Genomic DNA, 25,223 nt, shown 5'->3' on the forward strand with positions numbered 1-25,223 from the left:
AGATCAGTGGAAGAGATAAACTCCCAGAAATAAATCTATTCAAGTATATTCAACTGATCTTTGACAAAGGAGCAAAGGCATCACAAGGTAGGTAAGACAGTCTTTTCAACAAATGGTCCATAACAGCTAGATATGCGCATGCAAAAAATAATAATAACCTAGATGTATAGCTTACACTCTTCACAAAAAGTGAATCAAAATAGATGGTAGACCTAATACCAAATGGGAAATTATAAAACTCTCAGAAGATAACAGGTGAAAAAAATTTAGATGACCTTGGTTTTGTAGTGACTTTCTAGATTCATCAAAGGCATGATGGGTGTAAGAATAATTGATAAGCTGTAGTTAATCAAATTTAAAATGTCTGCTCTGTGAAAGACACTGTCAAAAAGAGTGAGAAGGCAAACCACGGGCTGAAAGAATATATTTGCAAAACGTATGTGATAAAGGGCTGTATCCAAAATAGACAAAGAATTCTTAAATTCAGCAGTGACAAAATGAAAAACCCGATTTAAATTGGGCAAATGATCTCTACAGACATCTCACCAAAGAAGATATACACATGACAAATAAGCTTATGAAAAGATGTTCCCTGCCGTATGTCATCAGGAAAATGCAAATTAAAACAACAGGGAGATACCACTAAACACCTATTTAATGGTCAAAATTCAAAGCACTGAAAAGACCAGATGCTGGTGAGCATGTGAAGCAACATGAACTCTCATCCATCGGTGGTGGGATGGGAAACAGTACAGCCACTTGGACGACAGTTCAGGTTTCTTACAAAGCTAACCGTAGCCTCACCATTCATCTTACCAGCAACCACACTCCTTGGTATTTACCCAAATGAGTTGGTAACTTATGTTTACACAAAAAACTTCTCATGAATGTTTACAGCAGCTTTATGATTCCCAAAACTTGGAAGTCACCAAGAGGTCCTTTAGTAGGTATTTAGATAAATACTGTGGTATATCCAGAATATGAAATATTATTCAGTGTTGAAAGAAGTGAGCATTTAAGCCATGAAAAAAATATGGAGGAATTTAAGAAGTCAATATAAAAAGGCTATATACTGTATAACTCCAAATAAATGACTTCTGGAAAAGGCAAAACTATGGAGACAGTAAGAAGATCATTGTTTCTTATGGGTTAGCGGGTGAGGGAAGGCCAAGCACAGAGGATTTTCAGGACAGTGAAACTACTCTGTATAATACCTGTATCCCATCACACACCTCGCAAAGTCCATCGAATGTCCAATACCAAGAGTGAACCCTAATGTAAACTATGGGCTGTGGGTGACAATGATATGTCAATGTAGCTTCACCGATGTTAACAAATGTGCTTCTCTGGTGAGGGATGTTGATAGTGGGGGAGGCTGTGCATGTTTAGAAGTGAGGGTTATGGGAAGTCTCTGTACTTTATGCTCAATATTGCTGTAAATCAAAAATTGTTCTAAAAAGTAGCTTATTAACAAAAACTATCATGGGCCACTGAAAAACCCACTGTGAGATTCCAAGGGTCTATCCTCTTATTTCTAGCTGAAGTTGAGGGCACAGCCAGCAATTAAAACATGATTTACATTTAGTTAAAAGATAAAGTAACATTTTAAAAGCAGCTGCCATTACTTTCATTATTTATTCATAGGGCACTGTGTAATTGCAGAATTGTGCTGAATAAAGACAAATGTGTTCTCTTTATTGAAGAACTTACAGTCCAAAAATAGAATGGAAATTTAGTAACAACTTTAATTTCTCAGGATCATCAAAACAAGCATTCTAATGGAAAGAAGTGAGTCCAAAAGACTCTTGTGTGGATAAGTCTTCTTACACAATATTTATATTTATGGTTCTTATACCTAATTGCATATTGAGAAGAACCAAACTGTCCTCAATTTGGCTCAAGTGTTGGCCTGTATGTTTTTAATTAACTTGGCAAATATGGATGCATATTTCAGGAATCTAATACTATTAGACAAATGACACTAAAATACACTCTAAACACTAAATTGTTCAAATATGGGAAGGGGGAGCTCTTGAGTCTCGCAGAACCCATTATCAATCATTCGGAAGTGTTTACCTCAATGTAAAAGCTGCCGTGCTTAAGGAATTTAGAAACAGCAGTGTTATACAATTCGGGCATTCATTTTTTTCTCTTCTAGATGTTTCAATATGTCCTCTGTGTTCTTATAACTAGCACTTGGTGTGCTTTTCTTCTGTTGTTGCTCGGTTTGTTTTGTTCTGTCAGGGCCAGATGATCGGTGACAGGTTAAAGTTGGCGGTGCTTGGGCAAGCTAAATAGCCATCGCAGATGGGTGAATAAAGTAAAATTACATTTATTAAAAAGGGGTGGAGATATCTAAAGGGAAGGGCTACACAGCACTGAGCCAAAGGATATTGGGTCCATGATGGCAGCAAAAATATACTTGAGACAGTGAAACAAGGAAGAGCACAGAAGACCACAGGAGAGCCCAGGCGGGGCTGCTGTGGCCCCTGAGAAGTCGGAGAGAGAGGAGGGGCCTTGGAGATTGGTTCAGGGGGTAACCCCGGGATGATGCGCTGCTGCCCATTGCTCCCCGGGTTGCAAATCTCTTGGGGTCCCCTTGAAGGGCTGGAGAGGGCGCTGGTGCGCTCCCCTCCGGAGGGGAGAGAGCACACCGGATCCTTTGCCCTGAGTGTATTTATCTCTTTCTTGCAGGTGGGAAATATTAGTGGAGGTCTTAGGGGTGTCTCAATAGAATATTCATCAGCTCTCCAGCTGTGCTCTTTCAGGGTTGTAGTCTCCATTGATTGGCCGGTGCCAGGGCAGGGGGTCACTAGTCAGTGTACCGAGTCAGCCACTTGTCTGGTTTCCCTGCTTGTCTGGGCCTGGAGCTGAAATACAACTGAGGCCTAGATGTTATCTTGAGGGAGAAATGCCCGGGGCGATTAAACCGTGTGACGGGCAATATGCTGGGGGAAGAAAGATTACCCTGGGACAAGGTTCTTGTTTTCTCAGTTTTGCCCCTTGCTAGGCACCCTGGGCTTCCTGCCCTGGTGAATCTCTGTACCCTAGTTTCTGTACCTGGCCCGTCTAACAAAGAGTTTCCCCTAATTTAACGTAAAGCTTAACGCAGGAATTAAACCCACTTTCCTCTTGAAGATTTCCTTGTAGCAGCTTTCCCCTTAGAGGAGGTAGTTTGACACTGTGGCGCTGTAGGATATCATGATCATCCTGAAACCCTTGTCCCACTACCCTTCCTTCCCACTTTCTGTTCTCACAGTACTGAACTACTTCAAAGTTCTCCAAAGCACCAGCATTGTATTCCTCTCAAAAGTCACACATGCTCTCTCCTCTGCTTGCCACGTTCTGCCCTCCCTCTGTCTGGCTTACTCCTTAGCTTTGCAAGCCCCAATTTACGTGTGCCCTCCCCCAGGAAGCCCACCTTCATGGCTGCCCCAAACTTAAACACTCCACCTGCTTCTACCCAGTAGCTTATGCAGACACCAAGTACGGGCTTCAAATGCTGCTGTTAGACATGGTGCCATATTGCAACTTACTTGTTTTACAATCTGCCCCCTCTGAGTGAGGGAACTTCGGGTCCGGTTAGGTGCTGTACTTTAATTATCTGTATGTTCACATGTCCTCCACATTGCCTGGCCCATAGTAATTGCTCAAGATAAGTTGGATACATTTAATTAAATGATGCATATTACGCTGTTGCCATCAGTGAGTGGTGTTTTATTTAAAATCCAAAATACATTTGTTTATTGTTTCAGAATCAAAAGTTAACCTAGAGAACCTAGCATCCTAACCAAGCATTGTCCATGTCCTCTCCTTCCAAGTTCCCTTTTAACTGAAATAAGCTGTTTCTTTCTTGCAGCTTCTCCAAGTGAAGAAGTCAGTGTGATAGAGATGCATTAATGCAAGGGAGATTTGCCTAGACGTCAATAAACTTGAAAGGCTCCCAGCGGGCCACTTGTAGTGTCAATAAAGGCTCATAATCACTTGCCCCTTTGCGCATTCTAACCCAGCCCCCTAGTTCGCTCTGCTGTGAATTCGAGGCTTCAGAACTGAGGTGATCTTATCTTCCTAAACCTTCGGCAAAGAAAGCTAAATGTTGGTGGGGACCTGGTTTCTTTCTAAAGCAAAGCAGCTAGATGTTATCATTATTTTCAGCTGCCTTGAAACTGGTAACTCATAGCTGCTTTTCCTGTTCCCCTTCGGTATGGGCTTGGTGGTGGGCCTCACCATTTCCGGGCTTGTGGTGTAAACCCCAGGGGCCAAGAGTGGGTGACAGCTAGAGCCACTGCTCAATCTGAAGGAACAGAAATTCAGTGGAGAAGTTGGAGGTGGGAGTGTGGGGCAGAAGAACTTGGCCTGTAGCTTGGTGAAAATCCTGGCCTCCGGGCACCGTTCATGCCAGAGGTGCCTCCTGACCCACACCTCCTGCCCCTGGTAGAGGCCCAGGGTCTGTGTGGGACAGCCAGGCAGCAAGCTCTCCCTGGGTGAGGTGGGGACCAAAGGACAGCAGAGAAACGCCCTGAGGACTGGAGCCCAGGGTTGGAAAAAAATGCCCCTGCCACTGAATACAATAGAAGTGAGGAAACCGTAGGAGGGAGAAGAGGGTGACGGATAACTTACCGAGGCTTTGAAAGAAGAGCTTGTCCCACCCTTGCTTCCCTCCCCCCTTTCCTTCTCTCCTTCCTAACGTCTTTCCGTTTCCTTCGCGCGTGCAGGTGTACTTGCATTTGCAAAAAGGTCCTCGGTGGCTGCTTTTTCTCAGCATCCTGTTTCTCCTCAGTGAAATTTAAGGGGGAATGAAGTTTCCCTGACTTCTGCGTGAGGAGTTTCCAAATGACAACTAAAGAGTCACATACATATCCATAAAGTGCCTAATGACGCATGTGTCATCGCTCGTTTCCCGCAGGGTCCTGACCCGGGGTCATCCCCCGCCCACCCTGAGCGGGCCACAGGCTAATCGGTGCGTGTTTGCACTTCCCAGGATAAATCGCCCCCTTTCTGCTCTGTCGCGCCCCCCCCTTCACTCCACTCGGGCGCGCGCGGGCGCTCGCGGGCGGGCCTGCGTGTGTTTGCAGAAGCTCTGGGGGGACGCGAACCTCCCGGGGGCGCGCCCCCAGCCCCAGCCCCAGCCCCAGCCCCAGGACGTCTCCACCCAGACGCCTCTGGACTCGGCCGGCAGCAGAAGCGCCCTCTCCTCGCCGACGCCGCCGCGGCGCTTCCCGGCCCGGCGAGCAGACCCGCCGCGCTCCGGCCAGCCGCCCGACTCCTTCCCGTGGCGGTCCCGGGGTGCGGGACGGCTGGTCCCCGGAGTGAGCGGGCGGGTCCGACTACGGGCTGCCGGCTTCCTCCGGCGGCGCGGGCAGGCTGAGCCCGCAACGTTACTCCCCGGGCGGCGCCGGCGACGCGAGGCCGCGGCAGCCTCCGCCTCCTCCGCCCGCTGATTGGTCGGTTGTCGCTCATCATTTCCCTGCTAGGAAAGGGGAAGGGCCAGCGACGCCCCCAACCCAGCTGCAGAAGCTGCCGTCTCCTTCAAAGCACAAGGTGTCTGGTCCTTAAAGAAACCTGAGCCCCGGGAGGCTGCGCGCGGCGACCCGGCCGGGCGGGCGCGCACCGCGGGGAGCGCCGGGCAGCGCGGGAGCAGCGGCGGGAGCGCGGCCGCCCGGACCCCCGCGACCTGCCTCGGAGATCCCCGCGCCACGCTCTCCTCGCCTCGCACGGATAACGCCCCCCACCTCCCGCGACTCTGTCTCCCCCAAACGGAGCTTTCCTATCCAGAGAAGGTGCAGGAGCCGGGGCAACCACTACTTTCCCCGGCACCCACGATGCGCTCCATTAGGAAGCGGTGGACGATCTGCACGATAAGTCTTCTCCTGATCTTTTATAAGACAAAAGAAATAGCAAGAACTGAGGAGCACCAGGAGACGCAACTCATCGGGTAAATGAAAAGCTTCATTTCACGATAGGATAAAAAAAAAAAAAAAAAAAAAGTCAAGCCATAAATGAAGTGTGAATATAGACAATAGAGGGAGGGTTGGGGTACGATGCGTGTTCCTAGGAGCTTGTGCGTGTTCAGTCTCGCGAATTAAATAACAAAGGCAGCGGCTGAGGTGTGTGTGCTTCTGTAGGCGTGTTCCCGGTAAGAGTTCAACTTGCTGTTGGGTGGCAGTGCCAGTGGTGCTGGCGCCAGGGCTCGCACGCCCAAGGGGAAGTCACCGCAGGAGTGTCAACAAAGAGCGTGTGCCCTTGTCCTTCCAGTCCGTGGGCAGGACTCTAGCGAGATCTTTATTGTCCATCTGGTTGCCCTTCCTTCTCTGTCTTGTCACTGGAGGAGATGCCCGGGAAAGCTGGCTTAGGGGGGCTGAAGGTAAAGCCCAGAACGCAGGAAATGTGCTGCGCTCTACTTTCCCGCGGGCGGGGCGGACCCGTGGAGCTTAGTTTGAACCAGACACTCCGGCACAACCGAGGATACTTTCTTACTGGCTCTTCCGTGGATGAAACGCTCGGGCGTCATGGTTACAGTTTTAGAAGCTGGCTACTGTAGCTTCAAACAGACTGTATTTCTGCCTCTTTTTTTTTTTTTTCAAGTTTGTCTAGATGAGTTCAAAAATCTTCCTTCACCCCTGTAAGTTCTCTAAATATCACACTTCCTTCCTCCTTGCCCCTGGCCTCTGTCTCTTTGAAGTTTACCCACGGGGTGGGGGTGGGGGGGGGATGGCTGCAACTTTGTGTTGCTTACAGGGCTTGGAAGCGTTTTCTGAGGATGTGAACCTGGTTGTCAACTGTGTTCAAAGTCCTGTTTCGGAAATCCTCCCTCATCCGGAGGCGTCCGCTGTCGGAAACTCCACACTGGCGGAGATGCTCGCTTGGTTTTTATTTTCTTCGGCATTTATTAAAACGAAGATAGAATCTTTGCCGTGTGTGTGTGTGTGTGTGTGTGTGTGTGTGTGTGTGTGTGGTGTAGCCTGCTAAAGCGTGCACACGCTCACGAACTTCATGCACTCCATTTGTTTGTTAATAGTCTCCTTCCTAAGTAATGAGCAATTGAGCAAGACACAGGCTTACCCTTAGGGAAGGGATTGCTATTGTATAGAAAACTGAGACAGCCAGAAGTAAAAAGGAACTGGGAGAGAATGAAAAAGCTCATAGGGAATGGCCTGGATGGTCGTAATGCACCCACAAATCTCTAAGTGGTCTGCTGGGGAGGAGGGGGTGCCCGACTGGGTGATCAGGTCGCTTACACATGGAGTGGGTGGGCTGCGAATGTGACCTAGCTCGATTGTCAGAAAAGCAGGACTTTGGGGGTGGGGTGGGGGGGTTGTGGGCATCCCTGGCAGACCTGTGCTTCCCAGGCAGACAAAGGGGTCTTTGGGAAGGTGATGAACCGGCGCGTGGGGGAGAGGCGGAGGCTGGGGCGTGGGGGTCGAGGCTCTTTGTTCCCTTCCAGCTGGTGGGCTCCGAAGATAAGCCTGAGCCCAGACAAAGCGGCCAAGCCTCGCCAGGACTCTGGGGGTTCGGGCCCACTGCTGGTGACCCAGGAGAGAGGGAGTGGGTGGGAGGAGCGGGGAGAGAGGGGGCGCCACATGCTGCCAAACACCCTCTCCGGGCCTCCCCAGACGGCCGGCCGCGAGCAGTCCAGTCCCTCGGGGGAAATAACAGAGTCCCCGGGACGCTCCACGTTTCGGGGGCGGGATTGCTCCCGTGGCCCTTCCCGGGACACCCCCGGCGGTGGGCGCTGCCCTGGCGCTGGGGAAGGGGGCGCGGCGCGGGCGCGGCGGGTCGGCTGGCTCGGCGGGTTTCGCTCGCAGCCTTTTCGGGGTGGGCTGCGGTTTCTTCCCTGCTCCCCCGAGAAAGCCCGGGGCGGGCTCTGGAGTTAATCTGCGGGAGGCGAGGTGTGCACTCGGCGTCCTCTCCTCCCGGGAGCTGGAGGCGAGGGTGGGAGAATTAGTGAGGGGCCGGCCGGGGGCGGGAAGGCGGGGCTTTTTGCAGGAATGATCAGGCCCCCTTAAAAGAACATCACTTTCCCTGCTCAGTCCGCCACCGTGCTCCTCCTCCTTAATTAAAACCCGCAATTACAGGTGTGCGGGGCGAGGCGGAGAGCCGCTGTCGCCCTGCGCTCTGCGGGTGCGGCGCTGCGCCCTGGCTGCGGGGCCACCAGCGGCCCTTCCCGAGCCCCGGGGGTCGGCGCTGCCGGCGGCCAAGCGAGACAGCCAGCCCCCTGAGCACTCCTTCCCTTCTCCCTCGGGATAAAACGTTTAACCGACAAGCTCGTGATGCAAGTTAATGATTTCGTTTTCAACTCCCAAACATGCTTCTGGTGGGGAGGTTGACTCATCAGAAGATCACGTCGTTGGCCGGCTCCCTAAGCCACGTGGCGGGGCCGGTTTTGAGATGAGCAAATTAGCGTAGAGGTTTGACCCCAGAGCCCAGGCCAGTATTCAAAAGTGATGTAAGGGAGCCAGCCTCCCACGTCTGGGGGGCACTGCGTGCCTTCTGAGTGGGCAGTAGATTCAGTGAAGGGCCTCCCATATTCCTCATATCTTAGACCATGCCCCTAGATTCCTGTTTAGCTTCCCTGCTACCATTTTTCAACAGGCAGGCAGCTCTTTGTCTGTTGGGCTCCTGCGTCTCTTAACTGAAGGTCCCATCTAGAATCAGTGCAGTGAAAGATCGAGTAATCATTGGACATTGAAAACTGCATTGTAATGCAAGCCTATTAATTGCCTGGCATGGTGACCGGTTAATAAAGTTGAACTCAAAGGGCATTGGGGGTAGGACATGGTCTGATCTTGACTGGCATGGTTTTCGATGGGGAAAATGGCACTTGCCTCACAGTTGGCCCAAGATTTCACTGACTTTGTGTATGCTCTTTGGGTATCATTTGAAATGTGTCAACCTAAGGGTCCTACGGATAAAAACATGTGGGTATGATTATTTAACGAGACGACGTATTTCAGGGTATAGCAGAGGCTTGGATATCGTACAAATATTTGTTTTGATTGCCTTCCTTAGAACTTACCACATACCGTTTTCCTGGTTGGCCACAAATGAGACTTTAACTTACATTTCTTATCAGGTAGAGATCTTTTTAATTTGACTGTGTACCTCATGTTGTCTTACCAGTATTAGTTCTGAAACTGATGACTGAATTGACTGTGGAGATAGGCATTCATACTTAGAGCATTACCGTGAGCAAACTTCCTTCCAGGTTGCTGTAGGGTAGAACACATTCTTGTAAATCAGGAAACCCAGAGCCTGCACTTCTTCACTTCATGTGTTACATGTGGAATTCTGCTCAAAACCATCAAGCAGTAAGTTGAAGTAGTACATCTCTCATCTTTACTTTTGGTTGTTTGACACTTAGGTAATGAAAACAGAAAACGGCCTGCTGTTTGTGCTCAGGCTTAGTTGGATGCAAGTCCATTTCTTTTAAATGACTTTGAAATTTTTATATTAATGAGGAGATTTAACCTAGTCCAAAGGAAACACATTCATTCCAAAACCAAATCATACCGAGTGTTTCAGGGGGGGTGAATGCAGGGCTTTTGGGAACTAATCTCATGAAAATTAATCGTATTTGTTAGACACTGCAGAGTTAATAAATTGTAGTGATGTCTGACAACTCATACTTCAAAGAGAAAATATATTTGTAAATATTAGTAACATAACTAGTGATTAGTTGCATAGATGACCATCGAAGAGGGTTTCTCTTAGCTCCATATAAGCAGAAAAACTTCATAATATATATATGGCTTTATGCTACATTATTTCCTTGATGTGTGCTGTTGTTTTTCCTATAGATGACCATATTAAATCTTCCTGTATGTAGCCCTATGCAAATGTTTTCAGCGCAGCTGTTTAGCAGTCATGTCCGATGTGGAATGAGAAACTAGTAGAGGGGGTGGTAATATCCTTCATGCCTTGCATTCACCTAAAGGAATAGCCTTTTCTAAGACAGAATGCTACCAAGGTCATAAGTGAAAAATCCCTTGGGACCTATTTAACTTGATACAAATAAATTTGCTCCAGAGCCTCAGATTGCACTAGGCCAGGCCCTGTCACATAGGAATTTCATTGACTTCAAGAAGTTAACTAGTTGTAGCTGTTTTCATTCAAAGCCCTTTCCAACGATAAAAGTCTGAAATTTGGCTTATCACTAGTTCAATGAAAAGAATTCAAACAGCAGAGTAACATAGTAGCATGTCATTAATATAAAACTGATTTAAACTTTTAAAATACTTTTTTTTTCAAATCTGAGGGGTTCTGAAAAGGCTCCATGCAGCTAGGTACATCATAACAATCACTCTGCCATGTAAAAATGTATCAGTGTCTACATCAGTAAAGCAATCTTCCATGAATATTTAAAAATGCCAGCCCCTGTATATTTTTACTTCTCCCATAAATGTTTATTGGTGGTGAAAATAATTATTATAATCATAGCAATGTATGGTTAGGAAAAGATGATATTGACAGGCCAGTTATGAACAAGATGAAGACTGGAAAAATTCCTACCCCTAGAAATGGTTAAGAGTTTGTGCCCTACTCTTAAAGGCATACCTCCCAAAGTGTGAAGATTAAGTTCTGTGTGTATCCACATTTTCACTCATATGTAGTTATTATCATTAGATATGTAATATAAAAATTGACTTCTGGGCCACTGAGTAGTAAATTTCTCCTTATGTTTTCTTGCACCCTAAATGACCTCTATAAAATGATCACTATTAGCCATGTATAGGCATGCCAATGTATCGTTTTCATCAATAGGATAGTTTCACAATTAATTTTTACAGAGTTCTAAATTCTACAAGGAGTAGTTGCTTTAAATTGGAAGTACGTGTTTAAAAAAGAATGCAGACCAAATACCAAACCATAAGCCTCCAATTACAGAATTCATCCAACAGCTGTTCAACAAGCAGTGTTTCCATTGATAGTAGGAGAGGATTGCCTGCTTAATAAACACAGATTTAGACTTTCTGATTGAGCAAATATCATGTTGCTTTTTAATTATATTTTTGAGATTTCTAAAAAATTAAAAGGATATATATAAAGAAATAAATGCAGATACTGAAAGGGCTATGCCACAAACAGGTGGCTTTTAGATTCTTTCTCTGAGTCTGGTTTTGCATCTATAAAGTACCAAGAAAACAGTCTTGAACAATGAACCATTTCAGCTATTAATGTTCTAATGGCATAAATACAGTCATACGTGTCTGTCACCATCGTCCTTATTTCTTGCACCCCTGCTATTACCGTGACACATGGTGTGCTTGACTGACACTATTGATTGAATGGAGTAGCACAGCTGATTCCTTTGATGTACTAGAAAATACCAGTAATAATGGCTATTCAATGAGTTTTCTCCTCACTCCAATCTCTGTCTCCTCACCACTCTCAGCTATCAGGAATGTGTCTCCTTGAGTTGACCCAAGGTAATCTTAGAAATTAGGAATTAGCACTGCAGTAGTGCTTTATAAATTACTTTCACATTCAGAGACCCACTTAATCCTCACAAAGTCATTGTAAATTAGATGTTATTGCAATTTTCAAGTTAAGATAAGGAGTTGGTGGCCTAGAAAGAGAATATTGTCCAAGGTCATACAGGCTAGCAAGTGATTGAATCACCCACATGTCCATATCACCTGATATTCCAAGGTCTTCTTATTACAAAACAAACGCTCTTTCCATTATGTGTATGAGCCTTCTGTGAAACTAAAATTACAATCTTGGGAGTCACAAGTATACAGATGCAGAAGAATCGGCAACACATCCTGTCTCTATTGTCTAAACACAGTGGGAAGGAATGGGCTAAATTGGAACAGAGCTTTGATGAGAATTTTTTTTTTCTTTAAATACTGCAAAGGCCTTTTCTTTCTCTTTTTTTTTTTAAATCTAGGTAACATTGGTTTATATTGGCTTATGAGGGTTTATGTTAGTATTAACATTACGTAAGTTTAAGTTACAACATTGTAACTTAACATCTGTGTGCACTATAGCATGCGCACTACCAAAGGTCTAGTTTCCATTTGTCACCGTACAATTGACCCCTTTTTACCCATTTCACTCGACCTTCACCACGTCCCTTCTGGAAACCACCAGTATGTTGTCTGCATCTATGAGTTTATTTTTATTTTGTTTTGTTTGTTTGTTTTGGTTTTCTTCTTTCCACATGTGAGTAAAATCATGTGGTATTTTTCTTTCTCTATCTGACTTATTTCACTTAGCAGAATACCTTCAGGATCCATCCATATCACAAATGGCAAGATTTCGTCATTTTTAAGGCTGAGTAGTATTCCATTGTGTGTGTGTGTATGTGTGTGTGTGTGTGTGTATCGTAATCACACCTTCTTTATCCGTTCATCTATGGATAGACATTTAGGCTGTTTTGTTACCTTCTCTATTTTAAATAATGCTGCTATGAACATAGGGATGCATATATCTTTTCAAATTAGTGTCTTAATATTCATTGGATAAATAACCAGAAGTAGAATAGCTGGATCATATGGTAGCTCTATTTTTAATTTTTGAAGAATCTTCACACTGTTTTCCATAGTGGCTACACCAATTTACAATCCCATCAACAGTGAACAAGGGGTCCCTTTTCACAGAATCTTCTCCAACACTTGTTATTTCTTGTCTTTTTGATAATAGCCATTCTGACAAGCCATTTGGTTTTGATATTCATTTCCATAAAAATTAGTAATGCTCAACATGTTTTCGTATGTCTGTTGGCCATCTGTATGTCTTCTTTAAAATGTCTATGCCAGATGCTCTGACCATTTTTTAATTGGGTTGTTTGTTTGTTTTTTGTTGTTGAATTGTATGAGTTCTTCATATATTTTAGATATCAACACTTTATCGGATGTATAATTTGCAAATACCTTCATCATTGTGTAAGTTGCCTTTTTGCTTTATTGATAGTTTCCTTTGCCACCAAAGGCTTTTTTTTATATGAATTTGGCTATATTTCAAAAAGAATAAGTGTAAATGACTGTCCTTATTAAATCTTATTTACTTAATCTTTACAATACTTTTTATCATGGTCATTTAACTCTTCCTCTAACATTTAGAAAAAGTTGTGTCTATAATTTGTCACTAGTAATCTAAATCAAATTATGTATTATGCAACTTAGACAAAATGCTTCTTACTTTCATGAAGCTGACATGTTTATTTTGTTTCAGAGATGGTGAACTGTGTTTGAGTCGATCCCTTGTCAATAGTTCTGATAAAATCATTAGAAAGGCTGGCTCTTCAATCTTCCAGCACTCTGTAGAAGGTTGGAAAATCAATTCCTCTTTGGTCCTGGAGATAAGGTGAGTTTCTTTAATAAGGCAGGATACATTTCACATCATGTTCTTGAATATGTTGGGCTTGGCAAACTTATATCGAATGTTTAATTTATAGTTTAAGTATGGATACTTTAATAGAAGAGTGAACTGAATCAGTTCTACTAAATGTTTCTCACTGAAGAATATGAAACCATAAAACTGAAATCATTATACAGTCAGACACTTAAGGATGAATATGTGAGTTTGAATATACTGTCTTTATAGTAATGGAATATGATATTTAAGTGAGTACTAATATTTAACATATTTTTCTTCACTCAATTACTCAGGATAGTCATATATTTTGTGAATTATTTTTAACTTCCCTATTAGGTCTTCAGACTGATTTTGCATTTTCTCACACTAGACATAAGTAGAACCTATTCAACTCCTGTTTTGCTGACAATTATAACTAAATATGACTTACTCTATCAATGGGTATTTCTATGTGAGCTCCTGTAATAAAAGCCTCAACAATTATGTCCTAAATAGGTGAAAATCAGAAAATAAGCTCTCTAGAATACTGGTTTATTCTTTGTAACATTTTAGCTGAAACAAGCTCTTGAAAATAAACTTGGTGCCTACATATACCCATTATATCTTATTTTCTCAGTTATAATCCTATTACTAATATGAAAGGTAAGGCTAGACCTACCTAATTATGAGGGAAGCAAGCAGATAATTTTTCTCCATAGCTAAGTTGCTGTGTTGGTCAGTAGGTTTTAATAAGAGCATTTTAGTAAATTGGAACCCATTTTAAAAGTTCAGGAGAATGACCATCCTGTACATAATAAAATCATCAAATATTTCTAGTATTGAAAAATGCTAACTATTCAATTATTGAGTATAATAAAAGGATAAGCTACTGATTTGTTTGGGTTTCTACCTACTCACTTTTGGGATCATACCCATATATAATGTAGATTATAAAAAATTAAAGGAAGAATTTACTACACTCATCTTTAGAGTATGCATAGCAATTCGTAGAATTAATGACAGCAGAGGCACTCACCCCATGTTGAAATATACTTGAAAGAATGTCTGGAAATTAAAGAGAGGAGTCTGGCATATGTGGGAATGGTTAAAATACATTGTTTTAAAGCTTTGGCAGTGACTGGAAAGGGAAACCAGGATGAGATCACAACAATGTCAAGTGGTGTTATGTTTGGTTGCTTTTAATTCAGGGAGAACATTGCATACTTGTAGGTGGGGTACAAGGACATGAAGATCAGTATGGCCTGATGACAGAGTTTAAAAATTGGTATCTTTTGGGTAGAATGTGGTCAGCAAGCAAGATTTATTTCAACTGGATAAAAATAAAATAAAACCTTCAGGTCAATATTAAAAATTGGGAAATTCCTTACAAAAGTAAAGATTTTCATTACCCCTGAAAATGAAACATTTTGACAACTCTGGGTTCCACTTAAGAACTCTTTGGGTGAGCCAGCTCTGGGCATGGTCTCTCTAGTCTGACATTGTTAGCCCTGGGCCCTCTTCTCTCATGACACCTACCTAGCACCTTGCTCACTGTCCCAAACCTTTATGCCCACATTTGAATTTAGCAACCCTATACAAGATGAGATAATTATAAGAAAAATAGCTACAGGATGTGAGACTCAACAGGGTCATAAATACAGGAGTGGTTTAGTTTAGAACAGAGAGTAAAGATTCTTATTTCTTGGAGGTGGATTAAAAAGAAGGATATGTGGGTCATTATAAAAAGAAATATTTACAGCATTATTTACGGTGGCCAAAACTTGGAAACAACTGAAGTGCCCCTCAATAGATGATTGGACAAAGAAGATGTGATACATATATACAATGGAAGGTTACTCAGCCGTAAGAAAAGGCGAGATAGTCATGGGCAGCAACGTGGATGGATCCTGAGGATATCATGCTAAGTGAAATAAGTCAGTCAGAAAAAGTCAAGATCCATGTGATTTCACTCATGTGTGGGAGATAAAACTGAAAGCAACAAATGAACAAATAAGACAAACAAAAGAAAACGGACAGAGACAATAGCATGGTGGTTACCAGAGGGAAAGGGGTGGGGGAGGGTAGAAAAGGGCAAAGGGGCCAAGTACATGGTGACTGATGGAAGCAGATTTGACTTTGGGTGGTGAACACACGATGCAATATCACAGAACTGTACACTTAAACCTATATAACTTTATTAACCAGTGTCGCCCCAATAAATTTAATAAATAAATACATAAAAAGGAAATTTTGATCTATAAGGATGTCTCGAAAGAGACCTTTAAAATTGAATGATTTTGCAAGAAGGGAGACATTTAGGTAAGGCTGTACAGGTCAGGTAAAGGAAGGTAATGGAAGAAAGCAAAGTAAAATAAGAAATTGTAATAGTTTAATATATCTAGACATGCTAAATAATATATCACTAAAGTAAAATCTAATGAGTGAATTAAATAAGTAATTGGCAATAGTTTAATTAGTGTATCTGGCCATGCCTTCCTAGTATCTGTACAAAACTGAAAGTGTAGATGTGCATGAGGCTACAGAGGTATATTTTGCTGTTATTAAGACAGTCAAGCTTGCCCGGCCGGGCGTGGCTCAGCGGTTGAGCGTCGGCCTGGGATCCAGGCGGTTGGGGTTCGATTCCCAGTCAGGGCACATGCCCAGGTTGTGGGCTCGATCAATGACTCTCTCATCATTGATGTTTCTGCCTCTCTCTCTCCCTCTCTTTTCCTCTTTCTGAAATCAATAAAGATATACTTTTTTTTTAAAAAAAAAAAAGATAGTCAAGCTAAATGTATTAGACATAAATTGGCCCAGGTAGTTCATTATTGTAACTTTAAAAATTAATGAGGGTTGCATTCATATCTTTGAGGGTAATCTGTTTTCAATTACAGCAGCTGATAATGTGTGTAAAACATTAGTATTCTTTTTATATGGTTCTCCTTAACAAATAAAGAAGTAAACAATAAAACAGTGAGCAAATATTGAATAATACATACAAAGTTGTCATTTCCTTACAAGGAAATAATAATTTGTAAAACCATTATTGCACAACATGCAAACAGTTCATTAAAATTATAATTGCCCATAGCAGTAGTGACTAGTGATTATTAATCAGTTTGAAACTTGAAATAAAAAATTAAAGTACAAAAATGTCTTATTAGCTGACTTTTGTTCTGAAGTCATACTGAAAACTAATTGTAAAGTATTTTGGATGAATTTTTTTCTTTGTTCTCCGCCCCCCCCCCCCGCCGCATCTGTAGCATTTATGAAGAACCATATTACTTTGTGTTTGTGAGTGGGTGTGGGCATATTTTACAAGTGTTTTCCAAATTCTTCTCTGAATCTTTTTTATTATGTTTTTATTGATATTGGAGAGGAAGGGAAAGAGCTATAGAGATGGAAACATCAATAGGCTGCCTCTGCTCAAGCCTACTGGGGATCATGCCCCAAACCGGGCTTGTGCCCTGACGGGTAATGGATCCAGTGACCCCCTGGTTCATGGGTCAATGCTCAACCACTGAGCAACACCGGCCTGACTTGTCTGAAGTTTTTGATTAAGACATCATGACTGATAATATTTTATCTTACATGACTGAGCCATGCTTCCAGACCTTTTTCATTTAAAAAATTGTATTAAACTTAAAATGCTCTTGTGACATTCCTAAGAAATTATCTATTTATATTAAAATAAAAAAAAACAGTCACTGAAAATAAATTGTTTTTCCTTACTTTTATAGACATGATTTTCTTTTTATTACTAAATCTTTCAGCCCTATATGGACTCCACTACTTTCATAAGTATATCAAGAATGGATTTATATATATTCATCTAACAACTGTACCTGTGGGGAGTTGCAAAAGAGATGGTTTCATGTATTTATTCATTGTACTTTGAAGATTCTTCATGATTTAGGGAGTATATTCGTTCCACAGCTAACTTTATAATTAACATAATTAGCTTGGTTAAATGGTGGATTTTATTGATACTAGTTTGTTCTTTATTATTGTAAGCTAAGAAATGACACATTTAGGATGTGAGTAAATCTGTGAACATTGTACTGAGATATCATTTGGTCATGTTCAACACTTGTGATTTGACTTTGTTTTTTCCATCGTTAAATTCTTTTCTTTCTTTCTTTTTTCTTCTTATTTTTCATATGTTGAATAGAAACTTAAAGAATTATAACACCAAATATGGATGTATAGAAATGTACAAGCTCATGTGCTCATCAGGACAGATTAAGCACATCATAATTAGTAAAAAAAAAAAATATTTTCAGCTCTCAGTATTACCATATTTCAAAGTTCCTAAACAGAAAATGCTGGCAGGTCAACTAAATATAACTGCAAATTTATAAGTACTTACAATGAATTTGCTGTTGCCTTCATGATTTACTTTAGAACAAGGTCCCCAAATAGTTCTACTTACTTTGTTCAGTAAGTGACCTTAGAACCCATTTTGGATCACACAGCTTCATAGTGGCAGAGTCAAGCTTCAAAGCCAGGCCTATCTAATTGGAAAACAATATTTTAGTACTAAAATGTATACTATTAAATGCATCTTTAGGAAGTACACAATAGGTTTTATGCACTAAAGTAATGAAATACATACAAGATAATATGAATCCAATATTACCAAATGCTGGATCAAATATTAAATGGCCATCTGAGGTGTAAATTAAACTAAAAAATGCCTTCCTTTAAGGATTTTGAGACAATTTTGCCTTTTTGTTTGGTGGTTTTTAGGATTTTTCTTTTGATGCCATAGAGGCCACTACATTCAAAAGCCTGAACAAGCTCAGGTTACGTGCATTCAGAACTCTGAGGCAGGTTGCTCATGGAAATAACCTTTTGAGAGAGAAAAAAATTGTGTGTTCTCTCTGCTTCTCATAGGCATAATGAAACACTTGGCACTTCTTGAACTAGTTTTTTCTTTTTAGTAAACCATGTACATAACAACTGAATTGACTTAGTGATTTTTGTCTGGAGTTAAAAGTTTGCAAAAACTGATTCCTAATATGTGTCATAACCTAATTTGCCTTCTCAACTTGTGATACATTCCAACGGTAAGATTTGCCTCACAAGCCTTGCTGATGGAGTCAACAATGTCATTTAGATTAAATTTTAGTTGCCATAGCACGTATGTTTGCTGTTGGACAAGAAAGCTGCAGAGAAGAAAGAGTGGCACCTGGTGACAGGTTAGCTATATTTACCATTTCACAAGTGAAAACAGTGCTTAGTAGATTAATTCTCTGAGACTCTGCAGCTGCTATTTCAAGTGATGGGTGTTGTTGAAAGGGAAGTCCTAGTTGAAAATTCAGTTGAAAAGTTTCTGCATAGAATCTATTTCTGTCAGTTTAACTGTCTAAACCAACCTTTAGTTTAAGCCAGCATTGCCTAACAAAAAAATGATCTTTATGACTAAATTTTTAGTCTTACTGAAAGTGAAACATATTTTCAGATTCTTTCAGTTATCTTTATCATTAAAAGAGAAGCTGAGTTTAGGTGTGTCCTTATCTAATGGAATTTTAAAAGTTACTTTATGTTCACAAAACAATGAAGATACATAAAAAATATTTTTTTGTTGTTCTGTTCAATCACACACAGAACACCCCCCCCCCCCGCTTTTAATATGTGGTAATAACATTACTACATATAGGAAAACTTGTATAGCAGCTTCTTGAATAACATGGTTTCATTCAATGTCATTCCATTATAACACTGATGAGAAAAAATTAATGAATTCCTGCCTGGGGACACGGTTTGAGTGGAGTTTGCATGTTCCCCCCAGGTCTGTGTGGGTTTTCTCTGCATCCTTTGGTTTCTCTGGGCCCTCTGGTCCCACAGCAGAGACTTGCATGTTAGGCGCACTGGCGTGTCTGCATGGCCCAGTCTGCGAGTGGGTGTGGGTGTGGGTGTGGGTGTGGGTGTGGGTGTGGGTGTGAGTGTGGGTGGTCCTGAGATGGAAGTGTGACCTGTCCAGGGTGGGTGGCCGCCTTGTGCTCTGAGCTGGAGGGGTAGCCTCCAGCCAGCTGCGACCCTGAACTGGAATAAGCGGGCTGGCCAGGGATTCCCCTGCTTGTTTCTAGTCACCTTTCTTACATGGATGGACGGCTCACATTTATTTCAGTGTTTAATATTTGAAATGCTTCTGGTTTTTATTTAGAAGTTTGATGATGTTTCTGTGACCAGCAATATCTTGCAGGAACTTAACACTTATTTATATCGGTTAGCCTGTGGCGGAATTGGTTTTGCTATAGGTTTTCTTTCCTGAGGTCACTGTTTCGAAGAACCTCCCCAGGACGTTAGGGGAGGGCTCCCTGTTCCGGTTCAGCCTGCGTGTTAAACGCCAGCCTTTGCTGATTCTTGCTCCTGCAGAGCCCAGAAGTTAAACTGAGTTCTTTCCATCTCTCTCATTGTGAAGCAGTTTTATTTAACCTGCTCTTTTCATGCATATCAATTATCTTCCGAGCAATAGCATGTCTGTTCTCCTTGTTGATATTTAAAGTGTCCTTTCCGTTCTAGGTAAGGTCAAGAGTTTTTGGTGCTTCCAGTGACATTTAGTTAATTACACTTAAGCACAAGCTTTCTTCTCTCTTTTTTCTACAGTCTGAACAATATCTAGGCTTAGCAAATCCACAGAACATTTTATAGTTCATCTATAACCTAAAAAATGCCTACAACCTGCTAGAGAGGAAAAAAAGAACTAACCTTTTCCTAATGTTTTCAAAAATATTAATCATCAAAGTAAAAATATTATGCACTCAGTAATTATTTTCAGCCTTTCTTGCAACCTACATCAGGAATTTTAGCTCAGATAATTTTCCGTGCATAGGTGTAAAGCCTAAAAGGTAACTAAAATTTGGTTCGATATTAAGAAAAAGAACAAGCTGGAGACATTCAAGGTTTTCTCCCCTCCCCTTCAGTTTCAAAAAAGCAAGTACTACACTAACAATAATCCTGAGTTTTGCTTAAAAACTTACATTTTTACATTTTGATTAGCCTACGTGAATTAATACTTTTATTCTGAATTGGAAAGCACTTTTACTATTTTTACTGCTGCCATTTTAAAAAATAAGCTACCATTGAGCCTGTAACAGCATTGGAAGAACACACAATAAAATCATCTGCACGTAGTCATTATTTATATCATTAAGCATTCTTTTCTTCCAAGAGTAGGACATTATGATGTATTTCAAAACTTTTCTGAACTCTAACACTCTACTTTTTTATATCAATTTTTCCTGAATAAATAACTTAAAGATGCCCATTGATCCTTAGGAATTTAGAAGACTTAATGCTTGAAAATATTTTTGCTGCTTTCTATCACAAAACAAAGGTTCTGTTATTGGAAAGTCCCTCTTGCTTTAAATGCTGTTGACAAGCATTTACGTGTTAACTTTTTCATGAGTAAAGCAATTTCCAAGCTCTAAAGAGTCTTCTTTCAAATCTGGACCTGAAATCTATTCACTCCATGCTTGCAAAAATGCCACTTCTTGTGGCTACATCTTCAGATATCTACTGCAACCCCTTCAAACTGTGTTCAAAGGGAAATGATAATACCATGTCCTTTGGTGATTTGACCAAAGGTGATAAAGACCCCTGCAGTCTTTATGCCCTTTTCACAGGAAATGAACACTTTTTGTTGAGATACAAGTGCCAGGCATTACTTTTTTTACACAAACAAATAAATTGTGGTTAATAAGTATGTATAAAAGTTTCTGTGGACTGCTACTCTTGGTGCTAGTTGTTAAAAATCCTATTTACTTAATATAATGAAAAACTTCTCAATTTTTTGCAATTCCTATGCCCTATAGTTACTGAATTCTCTGGGACTTCTCATATAATTTGTACTTTTTTTAACTTTAAACTGTTATGGTGACTGATAGTATTTCTATTAATTTTTAAATTTCATTTGTAGGGCATGTATACAGGTTTTCCTTTCCAAGTTCCACTCCTTATGAACCTGATATTCCAAATATTTGAGGAAAATTTTTCACAGAATTCTTTCTTTTTCAGAGAGGTGTCAGGATACTTCTTATAAAATCTGGTGAAATAGCTTTTCATCACCTGGTTTTCTAATTATGCCACACAGTAAACTGGGACCTATTTAAAGGAAGCCAAAAATAAAGAAAACAAAAGGAAGATATGTATTAGCTCTTTTCATCCCCTCTGTGCTAGTCATGCTTCTGGCTTATGAGTGTGATTTGGAAAATTAGCCTTTTGGTGGAGGGATGGGAGAGACCATATTTTGTGCTCAGTAACAAAGTGTATGAATTATGATGGCGCTTAAACAATACTAGCACTAGAGGAAAAATATGTCTGTCATATCTTGAATGTTATAATAACGGCTTTGCTTTTAGCTGTGAAAATACAAACTGCAATAAGTGCACTTTAGTAAATAATATCCAACTCTCAACCTAGGAAAAGCTTTCTCACATTGCTTCTAGCTGGTATGTTTGGTAATTTAAGAATCAAGCAATCCCAGACTTTGCAGGCCAGGTTCATAGTTTCTTTGGCAATATAATTCCCTGGAAAACGTATTACTCTCCTGGGCTACTTTTTTTTTTTTTTAAATATATCTTTATTGATTTCAGAGAGAGGAAGGGAGAGGGAGAGAGGAACATAGTTGTCATTGATCAGCTGCCTCCTGCACACCCTCAACTGGGGATCCAGCCCGCAACCCGGACATGTGGCCTGACATGTGCCCTGACATGTGCCCTGACACATGCCCTGACATGTGGCCTGACATATGCCCTGACATGTGCCCTGACATGTGCCCTGACATGTGGCCTGACCGGGAATTGAACTGCGATCTCCCAGGTCCTAGGTGGATGCTCAACCGATGAGCCACTCCTGGCCGGGCTGGGCGACTTCTTTGTAGTTAGTTCCTGGTATAATTAACCCCACCCCAAAATTTCTTCTGTGCAGGGCTCTTCAGTCTTCTGGCTCCCTCAGCTTAACGGCAGCTATACTCTTAAGTCATTTGAATGGATACACTTAGGTGGGAAGGCAATGTCCCTCTTGCTGCTGGGGTGGCTCTGACTTGTAGCTGCATCTCTTGCTCACTGGGGCATTAGAAACATTTGAGAGGTCCCAATTTCTAGACTCTCACACAGTTTAGATTGTAGGTCATTACCAGAGATTTTTCTTTTCATCTCAGCTTGCAATTTGGCTATTTCATGGCTAACTTCGCTAATCTTTTAGGACCTTGATCAAAGGAACAAACAACACGTAGACACTTTTTAACCAATTCTTCAAGAATAACAGGTTTTTAGATATAAACTATGACTTCTGAATTATTACAGACCACAGTTTTATCAGGAGCTTGCTATCTCATGCCAAGGGTCACTAGTTTTCTAGCTAGCCCACTATATCTGTATTTTCATTTTCCATCATCAAACTTAACATATGCATATATGTTTAAGTAGCATCTCACATCTTTTATCAATTTCTTTATTAGTTATGGGATAGGCCAAGCTTCCTTTAAAAAGAGACCTTAAAATACAGTGGATTAGGCAAGTTGAAAATTTATTTTTCTCTCATATAGTCATGCTCATGATTCACTCATATACGACTTAAGAAAGCAGACACATGACCAAATCCAGCTCCACTTGGGTTTGAAAACTTGGAAATTTTCTAGTTGAGCGTCCATGTGCTCAATTAAAACTTAGAAGATGCATATACTAAAAGGAAGAAGATAAGAAAGAACACTAAGGAAAATCAGCAGCTGCTGCCATATGTGCATCCAGCGTTCTGTCAATCTTTTCTTCTAATGTACCCATATTTCTTCTTGGATCCTTGAGCTTGGAAGGAAGCTTCTATATACATATAATGCTATAGCTTTAATTCTTCTTCAAAGAGTTATAATATACACATAATTTAGGTAAATGTATATAGGTTAATTGGAAAGCTCAATTATTTTAACAGAGTTTATTAAGGTGTAATTCCAAATGCTTTCAAGTTATTTCTATTCACCTTAACTAGACAATATTAAACAAAATAGATGACTTATAGGAAATCAAAGCTATCAGTATATCTAGTTATGCAAAGTTAAGTCATGACAATTGTATTTTATTTACTAAACTAATTTTTCTATATATTTTCGTAGATGAGGGAGCGTTTTTTTCACTCCACAAATGGGCATATATACCGTATTTACTTAGAAAATCATTGAGAAAGTATGGGGAAATGATTTTTTAAACATGTATTCTATTTTCTATAGAATCTATTTAATTGGTTGCTTTAATTACCAAATCACAATTTAAGATTAGTAATTTACCAATTTACATTCTATCATATGGTGCTTTGTAAATGATACCACCAGTTCTTTGATTTGCTGACATTAATAGAAGAATTTTTATTTCAAATATAGGAAGAACATTCTTCGTTTCCTAGATGCAGAACGAGATGTCTCAGTGGTCAAGAGCAGTTTTAAGCCTGGTGATGTCATCCACTATGTGCTTGACAGGCGCCGGACACTGAATATTTCTCAGGATCTGCATAGCCTCCTCCCTGAAGTTTCACCAATGAAAAATCGCAGATTTAAGACCTGTGCGGTTGTTGGAAACTCTGGCATCCTGCTAGATAGTGAATGTGGAAAGGAGATTGACAATCATGATTTTGTAATAAGGTGAGCTTTCTTCTTTTCCTAGATCATAATTTCTTCAGAGATGTTTAATTTAGAAGTCCAAAACTGGCAGAAATGTTTAAAGCTAAAGTTAATATTAAGGATTATTGAAAGCTCAAAAAAAATTTATCTATGCTTTTTCTGTGTAGCGTCTAAATTTACATTTACCTTGAAATGTAAAATTAAAATTATTGCATCATTGAAAAAAAAGATTCATACCAGCATTTTTTTGCCAAATGGCAATTTTATTAGATTTGATACTACATAGGAAAAGTTTCTCTTACTATTTCTTCTTTATATTGATTAATTGAATATTAATTTATTCATGAGTATGAAAAATAATTATATTTGTGAATGAATTCACCTAATTAATTCTATTCATAATTATCTTTAAATTAAATACATTATATTTGTTTCTTTATAAACATTATGAACATTAATATGCACTGAAGTAATATATGTAAGCTAATTTTACTTTATAATGCTAATTATTTAGCAGATTGCAAGAATACAATTTAATAAGTTTATCTTTGATACATTAGGCCAAATGTCTTCATTATTCTTTATACGTGGTATTTGTGTACATTAGTATATTTTGGTTTTTGAGTTTTCACACATAATTAAACACACCTGTTTGTTTTTCTTTGATGATAAACAGATATTTGATGAGTCATATGCTTGGTTAACTTTTAATTAACTAAAGCAAACACAACAGTAGAAATGGGATTGTGATGGCATCATAAATATTAGTGATTTTTAAATTCCCAAGTTATATGTCTGAACAGATTTTTTTGCTCATTTTAGTTCTTTAGGAAAATTTTCTGAATGGATACTGAAATGTGAAATGGAGCAATATAAAGATAGATAAAAAATATTCTGATTTGCCATGTTGACAAATAACTTGAAGTCTTGAATATGCTGGAATCCAGCCCGTGAAAGTATAGATCTTGAAATAATCTTTTAAAAATAAATATAAGTGATTATATAAGTATTCATCATAAATAGTCAATATTTTTTTATAAAATGAGAGCCAAGAAAAATCATAATAGTACACTATCAGGTGAATATAATTCACACAATGAATACATATCTACAAACATTTGGCCTTATTAGCTTACCTTTTCTCAGTTGGAGGTAGGGTCAGAAATTTATTTGACATCAGTTGAGCCTTTAAAACCTGAACTGTTAAATTGGACTGAGAGGAAAACCCTGACAACATGTAGACGTACAAACAAAGTTGTATCCAAAGAGGAGGTAAAAATATTTGATGAGGGAATGACAATGGAAGTGG

General features: G+C 40.4%; 1 protein-coding gene across 1 annotated transcript in view; it reads left to right on the forward strand.

The window, feature by feature from the left end:
- The first annotated feature begins 5,534 nt into the window (after nucleotides 1-5,534).
- ST8SIA4 (ST8 alpha-N-acetyl-neuraminide alpha-2,8-sialyltransferase 4) overlaps nucleotides 5,535-25,223 on the forward strand; it is an 83,952-nt gene continuing 64,263 nt past the window's right edge. The window contains exons 1-3 of the mRNA XM_081132245.1: nucleotides 5,535-5,935; nucleotides 13,177-13,308; nucleotides 23,678-23,935. Coding sequence (XP_080988371.1) covers nucleotides 5,823-5,935; nucleotides 13,177-13,308; nucleotides 23,678-23,935 — 503 coding nt within the window. The 5' untranslated portion in view covers nucleotides 5,535-5,822. The remainder of the gene's footprint in view (nucleotides 5,936-13,176; nucleotides 13,309-23,677; nucleotides 23,936-25,223) is intronic.

This window comes from Miniopterus schreibersii (genome assembly GCF_964146895.1).
Source record: "Miniopterus schreibersii genome assembly, chromosome: 3".
Lineage (NCBI taxonomy): Eukaryota > Metazoa > Chordata > Mammalia > Chiroptera > Miniopteridae > Miniopterus > Miniopterus schreibersii.